The following is a 12,208-nucleotide window of genomic DNA, read 5'->3' on the forward strand; positions in this document are numbered from 1 at the left end:
CTACAAGGGAGAATGGCTCCATATAATTAGTTCTGGGAAGTCCCTAAACAAACACAGGAACAACCATAACCCCAGTGGGAGAATGCAAATCCACAGAGGTTACAATATATAATAATCTGTAGTTTCCAACCAAATATTCACAAACACCAGAGGAATGGGAAAGTGTAACACATACTTTGGAAAAAAAGCAAAACAATGTCTCCAATGGATTCTAGATGTTGGACTTAGCAGACAAAGGCTTCAAAACTGTATTATATGTATGTTGATGTATTATATCAAATTATGATGTATTATAAATACATCAAAGAACTAATGTAAACTATGCTTAAATAATAAATGAAAAAATAATGATGACTGTTCAAATAGAAAATGCCAATTAAATGCCTAGAAATATTTAAAAAAAATAACCAAATAGAAATCCTTGAGTTAAAAAAGTATACTAACCAAAATGAAAAAAAAATTAATTACAGGGACTTAAAAGAGTAACATTATTCATAATATCCAAAGACTAAAACAACCTAAACCTACATCAATTTGTGAATAGATGGACAATATGTTATATGTCCATACAATGGGATACTTACTACTCAGCAATAAAAGGAATACAGTATTTCATGTAGTGCATATAAGTGAACCTCAAAACATTATGTGAAGTGAAAGAAACCAAATGCAAAAGACTATGTATTGTATTGTTTCTTTCATATGAATTATCCATAAAAGGCAAATCTTAGAGGTAGAAAGATTAGTTGTTGTTTGAAGCTAGGGTAAGGACTCAGAATTGACTACAAGTGGGCACGGGGATTGTTGCCTTGGTGATAAAAGCATTTTAAAATGAGACAGACTTATTAAAATCACTAAAAGGTTTACTTAAAATGATTGAATTAGGTCAATAAAGCTGTTAAAATATTGCTATTCACATTCATATCAAATATAAACAGGTTTTTATGATCAAATGCATTACATTTTTCTTGAAATAAATAATTATTATCATACTATTGTAACAATTGTATACTTAGCCTTCATTATGCATTATTATATGAGGCTCTTTAAATGTGTAATCACATTATTTATAACTATGAGGGGGAAAATAATAGCCATCATGACACAGGTAAATTGATGAAGACAAGAAAATAATGTTAAAGAACTCTTACCAAGGTAGCTTGACATCTAGGATCATGGACTCAACCAATACTTTCTATAGTTTGCTGTGTGTGTGTGTGTGTGTGTGTGTGTGTGTGTGTGTGTACATGCACATCCATAAGGGAGAAATGAGACATGACATAGATTAATATTGGGTGAATATGTTCAATAACATGTAACACTGTAGATACATATTTTAAGACTTCATAAGTCTGGGTAATATATTTATATAAATACATGAAAAATCACTGTTAAATTTATTAATTCATTAGGGATTGAAATTTCAATAACTCTTTAAATTGCCAAATGATATTTTAATTTCAATCTCAAATTTTTCAAGAAATTAAGTCAAAAATCAGTTTTTTGACTAATTAACCACTTGAGAATACTAACAGCATTTTTCTTAGACTTTAAACTAAATCATAATTTTAAAAATAATGTCTATAAATAGAAGCCTAATATGTTGTGATATTATAATATAGATTTCAAAATAAGATAACATTTGATGCATTCTTGTCACACTTTTAGTAATGTGAAACTTATAACCTTATAAACCATTTTATAAACCTTTTAAACAATTCTAAGCTTAATTTTACTAAAAAATGATCAAAAAATTACATATAGTTTGTTTCCTTTGTTTAGCACATTAAAAATCTATCACTGATTCTCTGATTTTAAATAAATTCAGAAGTTTTACTATTATTACCCATTAGAAGAGGTGTTTTGCTGACACAAAGGTAAAATAAATTACTTATAACCAGTAAATCTTCATAAATAAGAGTTTATGTCAGTAATTATGCAGAACTGGTTAAAAAAAAAAGAACATTTAGTGGAAAATCTTACCACGCCAATGGAAAAATAATTATTGATGATACTGTAAGGCACTGGGTCTCCCTTCTCATCTTTGTCATTAGGTATGACTTCAAACTTCCACCTGTCCAACATGATTTCTGTGCTGTTTTCAATGTCTTTTAAGATTTTCATCAAATTCTCACCTTCATAACCTATTGGAAAAAAAATTATCTTGAGAAAATATATAACCAAACAATAAAAGCTATTGCTTATATGTATTTCAGTGTGTGAATGGTTGTATCATTCTAAAGCTAAATAATGCATTTCAAAGCAAATTTAATGCAAGTTGAAGAATTAAGACCAATCTTATTATACTCACATCAATATCTTATCTCTAGCTTTAACTTCCAACTCATATTTCTCTCTTGTGGTACAAATTCTCAGTATAGCCACTGCATAGCCCTCACAAAACTTTTTATCAATATATTCAAAATGGAATTGATGATCTGTTTGGGTATGATCCTCCTGTGAATTCTCCCTCCCAAAGATGACACCCTCCACCCACTTGCTAAAATAAAAGTTCTTGCTGCCATGTTGAACCTGTCCTTTGCTTCTCCTCTCTCTGCAGGCTTTACATTTGTTAATACTTTTCCCCAGAAGCCACCCTCCCAAAATGATAGAGTGTATACAGTACCACAGCACACAGTTCTCCAACCAGCCAAACCACAGAACCAGTATACTGCACTATAATTATTTACATCTTTCTCCTTAGATGTTCCTTTTCCCAGATGTACCCTCCAGTAATGCTCAACAAATCCATTTTTAAATAAATCTACTATAGATAGTAACCATGGCCTGAAAGTTATTGCTTAATATTATATTTTCTCTTAAACGTACCTTTACTTATCTAACATTATAGTTAAATAGGGCTGTGGTTAATCCTGGCTGTGTTATTTACTGAAGTGTTTGCTTTTAACATTCTAAATAGCTTCTTTCTCCATAAAAACTTAGTTTTGGTGTGAGAATGAAGTGAGGAAAAAAGAGAAAATGCATAAAAGGTCTTAGTCTATGAGGCATAAGAACAGAAAGTTGTCAACAATAATACTGATGATATTAGGATGTGAAATGTTATGCTAAATTAAATAATGTATCTCTCTCTAACTCTGTACACACAGATTCTTGAAATGATGTTTTAAGTTGGAACAACATTTTCATAGATGTTTTTCTGTGTCCAACTCGGGTTTATATTTTAATAATTTATCTGTTGAATAAGTATATGCCAGAGGCTATGAGTCCTCATTAGAGGTGTTAACATACATAAACTTTAAAAAATGAATTGGATTAAAAGAAAAAAGAATAGGTACCATAATATGCCAACATTCTCTAAAGACAAATAAATTATATTTATGGTGTATTTGTTGAATTAACTATTAGAGGATTAACTACTAGCCAGAAATCAGGAATACTCATCCTGGAAGCTACATCTCTTATCATACACAGGTCTAAAAATAATTATGCACTATTCAATACACACCACAAATAGTACAATAAACAGTGATTACACTGACATAAACATTAAAGGAAATAATAGATGCCATATCATATTTATAGCATAATTCAAAATTGATGAACATATATAATATGCATAGAATAGTATCAGTGATAAAACACTGAATTGTTTCAACTATAAGACTACAAAAATTAAGTGTACTTATTTTTCAGATCTTAATAGTTCCACTCTCATTCTCAATATTTATTTCCTTTTTAACTTTCTTTTAAACTCCCAATTATATATATATATATATATATAGGTATATATATATATATCACATTGAATGGAATAAAAGGAGTTTATATTCATATATTTTCCAAATTCTACTCTTATTTGAAAATAAGTTTGATGGTTTTAGATGTAAATAATTTACATATATTAAACTAATTGTATAATATAGTATGAAAATTACACACACTCATCAGAAATATGAGTAAATGATAACGCTTTAAACAAACATTGAGCTTATTTTCAGCTACAGCTTATGTTAATAAAAGCATTGTTCAACATAACACTGGAAAAATGGAGAAATGGAACTGACAAGGAAAGAATACAACAGAATTTAATTTAATGAAAGTATTAATAAAGTGAGATTAAGTAGGGTCAATCAGCTTAAATTGTTTAGCACTGGACATGTTCTCAAAGTTTTTATGGGTTAAGTATGAAAAAGGCTGTGCTTCCCTGGTGGATCAGATGTTAAAGAATCTGCCTACAATGCAGGAGACCTCGGTTTGATCCCTGGGTCTGGAAGATACCTTGGATAAGGAAATAGCAACACACCCTAGTATTCTTGCCTGGAGAATTACATGGACAGAGAAGCCTGGCAGGCTACAGTAAACTGGGTTGCAAAAAGTTTGACATGACTGAGCAACTAACATACACATGAAAAAGGCTGGTAGCAATCAGTCTTCTAGCCAAGTAAAAACAGAAAGAGAGAGGCAATATATCTATTTTGAGAATCATACGTGAAGTTCAGTATTAATTCACAAAGGTGAAGAATTCCAAATTGTTGTTCTCCATTTAACAGATATCTATGCCCTACTTGTTTGTATTTATCTGTGCTCGAGCTTGTTAAATAATGATTCATAACTATAAATAGCATTCCTGAACTCAGTAAGATTATATTTTTTTAAAAAAGATAAACTTACTAATAAGCAAACAAAAGCTTGCTCTAGAAAAGAATGATGCTACTTTGCTTCTATTATTTTGATTTAAAGCCTATAATCACTCTAGGCTAAGAAATCAAATGAAAACATAATTAGTACTTATCTTCCATTTAATGATATGATATCATAATAACTGAATCTATCTAAAAAGTCATTTTTACAAATTTAAGATCACATGAAGAAAAGCAGTATCTAAAAAGTCATTTTTACAAATTTAGAGTCATATGAAGAAAATATTTGTAAGAGTGTGTTCCATCTAAAACTCTGCTCTTACTCCCTGACTCTTCACAGCATTTTTTCTTGCAATAGTTTCCAGAATTTTGTTTGAGGGATTGATTATTGCCAGAAAAACTGCAAAGGAGATGATAAAGTATTTTTTCAAATGCCCTTAGAAGTTCTACATTTGTACATGTTATATTTTCCAGAATTTGCAAATACACTCATAAAAATTAAACTTCCAGTCAATAGATTCCAGTGAAATTAAGTGAACCAAATGATTACTAGTCGAATAAAGTAACTTCTTTCCCAAATGTTAAGCATGGTGATAATTAGTATAGTTACAGGAAGGCCTCAGACACTGGGCAGATATAACTTGGTATCTGGGGTATAAGAACCCGCAAGGTAGGGTTCTTAGTGTAAAGTGTTAGTCGCTCAGTCATGCCTGACTCTTGGAGAACCTATGGACCATAGCCTACCAGGCTCCTCTGTCCATGGGATTCTCCAGGCAAGAATAGCAGAATGAGTTGTCATACCCTTCTCCAGGAGATCCTCCCGACTCAGGGGTCAAACCCGTGTCTCTTCTGCCTCCAGCACTGATTCTTTACCACTAGTGCCACCTCCAGCTGTTTTCTTCAAGTTCTGATGAATCTGAAGCACACAGTTTTAAGCAACTTGCTCAAAGTCAGACACCTGACGAGAAATAATTCACACCACTTCAGAGTGTGTGTCTTTATTAGTAAACTCTATCAAATGGCACTCCCATTGTCCTAACTGTTCATCTTGAGCATCCTGCAGTGCCCCCTTAACACCCCACTTTCACCAAAGCCCCCACCCAATCCACGGGCAAGCTGCATCAGCCTATCCCTGAAAATGTCAGTGCGTCCACTTGTTTTACTAGCATGACCACTGCCCTAGCCTGGTCTTTTCATCCTCTAATTTCAATGGTAATCCAAGTTCTGGTCTCTAAAACTATGCTTCCTCACATCTCCACATTTTCTTAGCATTTTTTATGTCCCCAAATGAACTTATTTTGAAAACGTAAATGTCATTGTGTCACTCCGCTTTTGAAACTCTTCCAAAGTTTTGCTGTATGCTTCAATAACATAAATTTGTTTACCATGACCACTAAGACCTACATAACCTGCTCCTACTTCTCTCTCCAACATCATACTATTCCCAACCCTCTCCTGAGGCCATACCTCCCATCACCCCACAACCTCTTAGAGTTACATCATCACTCTTCCTTCATTCCTTTCAATACAGAGCGCTCTTTCTTTTTCTGCGTATTCTAAACCCAGCTTACATGTTACTTCCTAAAGGACATCTCCTTGACTATATAGCTGAATAGTTTCCCTCTGTGCCTTGCTGTGCTAAATCGCCTCAGTCATGTCCGACTCTTTGCAACCCTATGGACTGTAGCCCACCAGGCTCTTCTGTCCATGGCATTCTCCAAGCAGGAATACTGAAGTGAGTTGCCATGCCTTCCTCCAAGGGAGTTTCCCTCTATTATTCTCTAAAAATATATTCTGATTCTTTTAAAATCTTGACCTTATTTTGTAAGTATATATTTCATTATTCACTGATCTGTTGTCTGGATACTCAATGAAAATATAATTCTCAAAAAGTAAAAGCCCTTTATTTCTCATTCACTATTTAGCACCTTGAACACTGCCAACATATACTAGATACTCACAAAGAGTTCATCATCAATATACACTCTAACAAATACTATAATCCACCTGTCTCTGTCCACTGACAATAATATCTTTAAAACTGTTTTATAAGGAAATAATTAGAGGATACTCTGGAACTTCTATACTCAATTTTGAGATTTAAGTCATTTGCCAGTTTGGAACCAAATAAAGTTATTAATTTTCAAATACCAAAAATACTTTTGAGAAGAATATATAAGAAGCCACATGAACGAGTATCTTCTTTTTAATCAATATACAAATATTAACACTGGAATATATGAGCATCTCATAAGCAATGGTTCATTCTTTCTATCTATCTATCTTTAGATTCTATATAATTTAACCCATCATTTTATAATATTGTTTTATTGTTATATCCTTAATGAAAATCACAAATATATCATATACCATGTTTTTAACTTGGTTTCAAATTCTGTCATATACACAAATACATATACACATCATTAAGTCCATAAGTTATCCAGGTACAAATGAAGCAATTGTTCAGAAATTTTTCTGTGAATCAAATTACTTAGGGAGTTTGCTTAAAAAGGAAATCACCTGTGCAGTTTCATCCCTAGAGATTCCAATACAACATACATGAGGTGAGGTCAGTCCACTGTATCTTTAACAAGCTCCCCAAGGGTTTCTGATTTACACTGTCTTAGTAGACACTTTTCAAACTTCACTGGGTTTAGATGCTAAAAATATTTAGGATTCAGTTCTTGCTTCTTTAGCAAATATGGTTTTCTTTTCTTTGATATCTTCAGGTAAGGTTAGCCTATTAATGATATTTCAAATTGTTTTAAGCTCTCATCTCGAAATAGTCTCCATTTTCTCATCTGCTCCATCTACAATATTCCATTTTTGAGTTCCTTCAGTTTGTCAAGTGACTTCCTATCTCTAGGGCTTTAAGCCTGATGTTTCTTCTGCCTGTCAAGTCCACCTTCAATACTATATGGCTCTGTCGTTATTCACCTATTAGAGTACTCCCTATTTGGGGCTTTTCTCTTAGCTCAGATGGGAAAGAATCTGCCTGCAATGCAGGAAACTTGGGTTTGACATGGAACAACAGACTGGTTCCAAATCAGGAAAGAAGTACGTCAAATCTATATATTGTCACCCTGCTTACTGAACTTATATGCAGAGTAAATCATGCAAAATGCAGGGCTAGATAAAGCACAAACTGGAATCAAGATTTTTGGGAGAAATAGCAATAACCTTAGATATGCAGAAGACACCACCCTGATGGCAGAAAGCAAAGAAGAACTAAAGAGCCTCCTGATGAAAGTGAAAGAGGAGAGTGAAAAAGTTGGCTTAAAACTCATCATTCAGGAAACTAAGATCATGGCATCCAGTCCCATCACTTCATGGCAAATAGATGGGGAAACAATGGAAACAGAGAGAGACTTTATTTTTTGGGGCTCCAAAATCACTGCAGATGGTGACTGCAGCCGTGAAATTAAAAGACGCTTACTTCTTGGAAGAAAAGCCATGACCAACATAGACAGCATATTAAAAAGCAGAGACATTACTTTGCCAACAAAGGCCCATCTAGTCAAAGCTATGATTTTTCTATTAGTCATGTATGGATGTGAGAGTTGGACTATAAAAAAAGCTGAGCGCCAAAGAATTGATGCTTTTGAACTGTGGTGTTGGAGAAGACTCTAGAGAGTCCCTTGGACTGCAAGGAGATCAAACCAGTCAATCCTAAAGGAAATCAGTCCTGAATATTCATTGAAAGGACTGATTTTGAAGCTGAAGCACCAATACTTTGGCCACCTGATGCAAAGAACTGACTCATTGGAAAAGACCCAGACGCTGGGAAATAAGGCGGGAGGAGAAAGGAACAACAGAAGATGAGATGGGTGGATGGCATCACCAATGCGATGGACATGAGTCTGAGTAGGCTCCAGGAGTTGGTGATGGACAGGAAAGCCTGGCTGTGCTGTAGTCCATGGGGTCACAGAGAGTCGGACACGACTGAGTGACTGAACTTATTTGGGGCTTCTCTCTTGGCTCAGACCATAAAGAATCTGCCTACAGTGCAGGAGACCTGGGTTCGATTCCTGGGTTGAGAAGATCCCCTGGAAAAGGAAATGGCAAGCCACTCCAGTATTCTTGCCTGGGAATCCTATGGACAGAGAAACCTGGTGAGCTACAGTCCATGGGGTCGCAAGAGTGGAACACGACTTAGCGACTAAACCACCACCACCCCTCAAGTTCTCCCTATTTTACCTTGTCAGTTCCTAGGTAAGGTCATTCATTATGCTGATTATTATCTTGCTTGTCAGTAAGAAGTCTCACAATTTACATATGACTTCATATTCCACTAGAATTTAAGGCCCTGTATAAAGCAGATCTTCTGTTCTTTCTATTCTTAACTGTCTATTCCAAGTGCAGAACATACCATGCAGTGCCAAGTGAGTCTGAGAAAATTGGTTTCATCTTGTACTCATTCCTGGACAAGTTGTTCTTTCACCTTTCAACATTTTTCCTTTGTTTGTTATTCTTTCACACAAGTCAGAGATTAAAAATATGAACATTATTTTAAATTTAACCCATGCTTACCTCATTTCTTAAGTTGGAAACCCAAAAACCAGAGAGAGAAAGTTAGATGCTTGCCCTCCCATCTAGTGTATAATTAGCAATCACATAACTCTTGGCCCACCCTTTGTTTGTCTACCCCAGACTATTGTTCAAAATTATATTACGTATCTCACAGCATTACATTTGCTAAAAGCACATGAAAGCTGTCATGCAGTGAAGAAATGCTAAATTTAGTTTTTTGAAAGAGGGTGCTCTCCACTATATTACTGTTTTTTAAGACTTTTTGTTGTTGGTGATTTTTCATATATATTTACCTCCTCCCCATCGCAGGCATCTTGCTAGATCATTGCCGGTCCCGAGAGGCAGAATAGCCACTGGAGGATGCTTGACTACATTAGCCTTTTCTGTATAATTGAAAAATTGAAAGAAAAAAAATTGATCACTGACTGAACAACATTTGAAAACAAAACAAAACAAAACACAGCTTGGCATGGAAGACGTTCTACACGGTACTTAGAAAAAGTCACATTTTATAGATATATACAATTATAAATTATGATTAACTTACATGTATTTGTAGCAATTTATAAAGGAAGTAAATACCATAATTCACAGAGTGACAGGGATTTTTAAGACTTACATGTGAGGAAAGATTTTTAAATATGTTACTTTAGTTAAAAATTTTAGCACGCTGTTGAAATGCTCAAGGGTGCAGGTATATGCAACACAAGGATATCACTAAAGTGGAAAAGTAGGTTCTTTAGAAAAGTCCTTTGGCAACATTGAGTCTAGGTATACTTTAAGAAAAATATAGTTTGAAAACAGTGGAATTCTAAAAGTTAGTGAAATGCTAACAATGGTTGTCCTGCTCTGTGTCAGAGTCAACAACAGAAGACATTACCAGGTTTTGTTTGAGATTCAAGTTTATATAACATAGTGTTTGGGTTCAGAAAAGATCATATCGCCGAAATTCCACATGCTTTTGTTTGAGCCACTGAAGACATCTCACAAACTTATATTACTTTATTTTTCTCCCTTCTCAGCCCCTCAGAGTAAGCATATGTGGGTAATTATGTAGGGATGTGCCACAGAATACTACCAAAGGCTTAGATTTTAGGGGCTACTGAAAACCAATCATTCCTACCGTCTTCACTAAAATTCTTACAAATCCTCAGACACTGTTCAAGGGACTCCTTAATTTTGGCAGTTCTTGAACTCTGGTTTTGTACTTAAAATATCAGTACTACTGACATTGTTTATTGGAGGGCCAAAGAATACAATTTTCACTTTTCTTTTTCAAAATTAAAAAAAAGTTTAGTAGGTTAAAATTGTTAGGTGCTTACCAAAAGGGTGTTGACAATATGTATTCAGTTGTAATCTGAATATTTTTGAGGTATGAAAAGGTCGAATATTCTCAACTGCATTGACTGAATAAAACTTAGCTTCAAGACATATAGACAATAAAACTTCTTTTGAATCAAGTCTTTCCTTTTTATGAAAGGATCTATTTTTAACAAAGAATTTGTCAGTACAGATCTGGAAGTATCTGTGAAAATCGCTCAGTTGTGTCCAGCTCTTTGCAACCCCATGGACTATCAGTCCATGGAATTCTCCAGACCAGAATACTGGAGTGGGAAGCTGTTCCCTTCTCCAGGGGATCTTCCCAACTTAGGGATCGAACCCAGGTCTCCTGCATTACAAGTGGATTCTTTACCAGCTGACCCACCAAGGAAGTAGGTTTATTAAATTCCATGAAATCACTGATGAACATAGATGCAAAAATCCTTAACAAAATTCTAGCAAACAGAATCCAACAACATATTAAAAAAATCATACACCACGACCAAGTGGGCTTTATCCCAGGAATGCAAGGATTCTTCAATATCCGCAAATCAATCAATGTAATACACCACATTAACAAATTGAAAGATAAAAACCATATGATTATCTCAATAGATGCAGAGAAAGCCTTTGACAAAATTCAACACTCATTTATGATTAAAACTCTCCAAAAAGCAGGAATAGAAGGAACATACCTCAACATAATAAAAGCTATATATGACAAACCCACAGCAAGCATCACCCTCAATGGTGAAAAATTGAAAGCATTTCCCCTGAAATCAGGAACAAGACAAGGGTGCCCACTCTCACCACTACTGTTCAACATAGTGTTGGAAGTTTTGGCCACAGCAATCAGAGCAGAAAAAGAAGTAAAAGGAATCCAGATAGGAAAAGAAGAAGTGAAACTCTCACTGTTTGCAGATGACATGATCCTCTACATAGAAAACCCTAAAGACTCTACCAGAAAATTACTAGAGCTAATCAATGAATATAGTAAAGTTGCAGGATATAAAATTAACACACAGAAATCCCTTGCATTCCTATATACTAACAATGAGAAAAACAGAAAGAGAAATTAAGGAAACAATACCATTCACCATTGCAACAAAAAGAATAAAATACTTAGGAGTATATCTACCTAAAGAAACAAAAGACCTATACATAGAAAACTATAAAACACTGATGAAAGAAATCAAAGAGGACACAAACAGATGGAGAAACATACCGTGTTCATGGATTGGAAGAATCAATATTGTCAAAATGGCTATTCTACCCAAAGCAATCTATAGATTCAATGCAATCCCTATCAAGCTACCAACGGTATTTTTCACAGAACTAGACCAAAGAATTTCACAATTTGTATGGAAATACAAAAAACCTCGAATAGCCAAAGTAATCTTGAGAAAGAAGAATGGAACTGGAGGAATCAACCTGCCTGACTTCAGACTCTACTACAAAGCCACAGTCATCAAGACAGTGTGGTACTGGCACAAAGACAGAAATATAGAACAATGGAACAGAATAGAAAGCCCAGAGATAAATCCACGAACCTATGGACACCTTATCTTTGACAAAGGAGGCAAGGATATACAATGGAAAAAAGACAACCTCTTTAACAAGTGGTGCTGGGAAAACTGGTCAACCACTTGTAAAAGAATGAAACTAGAACACTTTCTAACACCATACACAAAAATAAACTCAAAATGGATTAAAGATCTAAATGTAAGACCAGAAACTATAAAACTCCTAGAGGA

The 12,208-nt window shown here is 34.4% G+C and overlaps 1 protein-coding gene across 4 annotated transcripts in view; it reads right to left on the reverse strand.

Annotated features, from left to right (window-relative positions):
• Positions 1 to 12,208, reverse strand: part of DGKB (diacylglycerol kinase beta) — an 808,737-nt gene that overhangs the window by 462,799 nt on the left and 333,730 nt on the right. For all 4 annotated transcript variants that reach the window (XM_043462754.1, XM_043462753.1, XM_043462752.1 and 1 more), the window contains 2 exons: positions 9,428 to 9,517; positions 1,984 to 2,144 (listed from right to left, as the gene is read on the reverse strand). In XM_043462754.1, the coding sequence (XP_043318689.1) occupies positions 1,984 to 2,144; positions 9,428 to 9,517 (251 nt within the window). The remainder of the gene's footprint in view (positions 1 to 1,983; positions 2,145 to 9,427; positions 9,518 to 12,208) is intronic.

Source organism: Cervus canadensis, chromosome 3, assembly GCF_019320065.1.
Source record: "Cervus canadensis isolate Bull #8, Minnesota chromosome 3, ASM1932006v1, whole genome shotgun sequence".
In the NCBI taxonomy this organism is placed as follows: domain Eukaryota; kingdom Metazoa; phylum Chordata; class Mammalia; order Artiodactyla; family Cervidae; genus Cervus; species Cervus canadensis.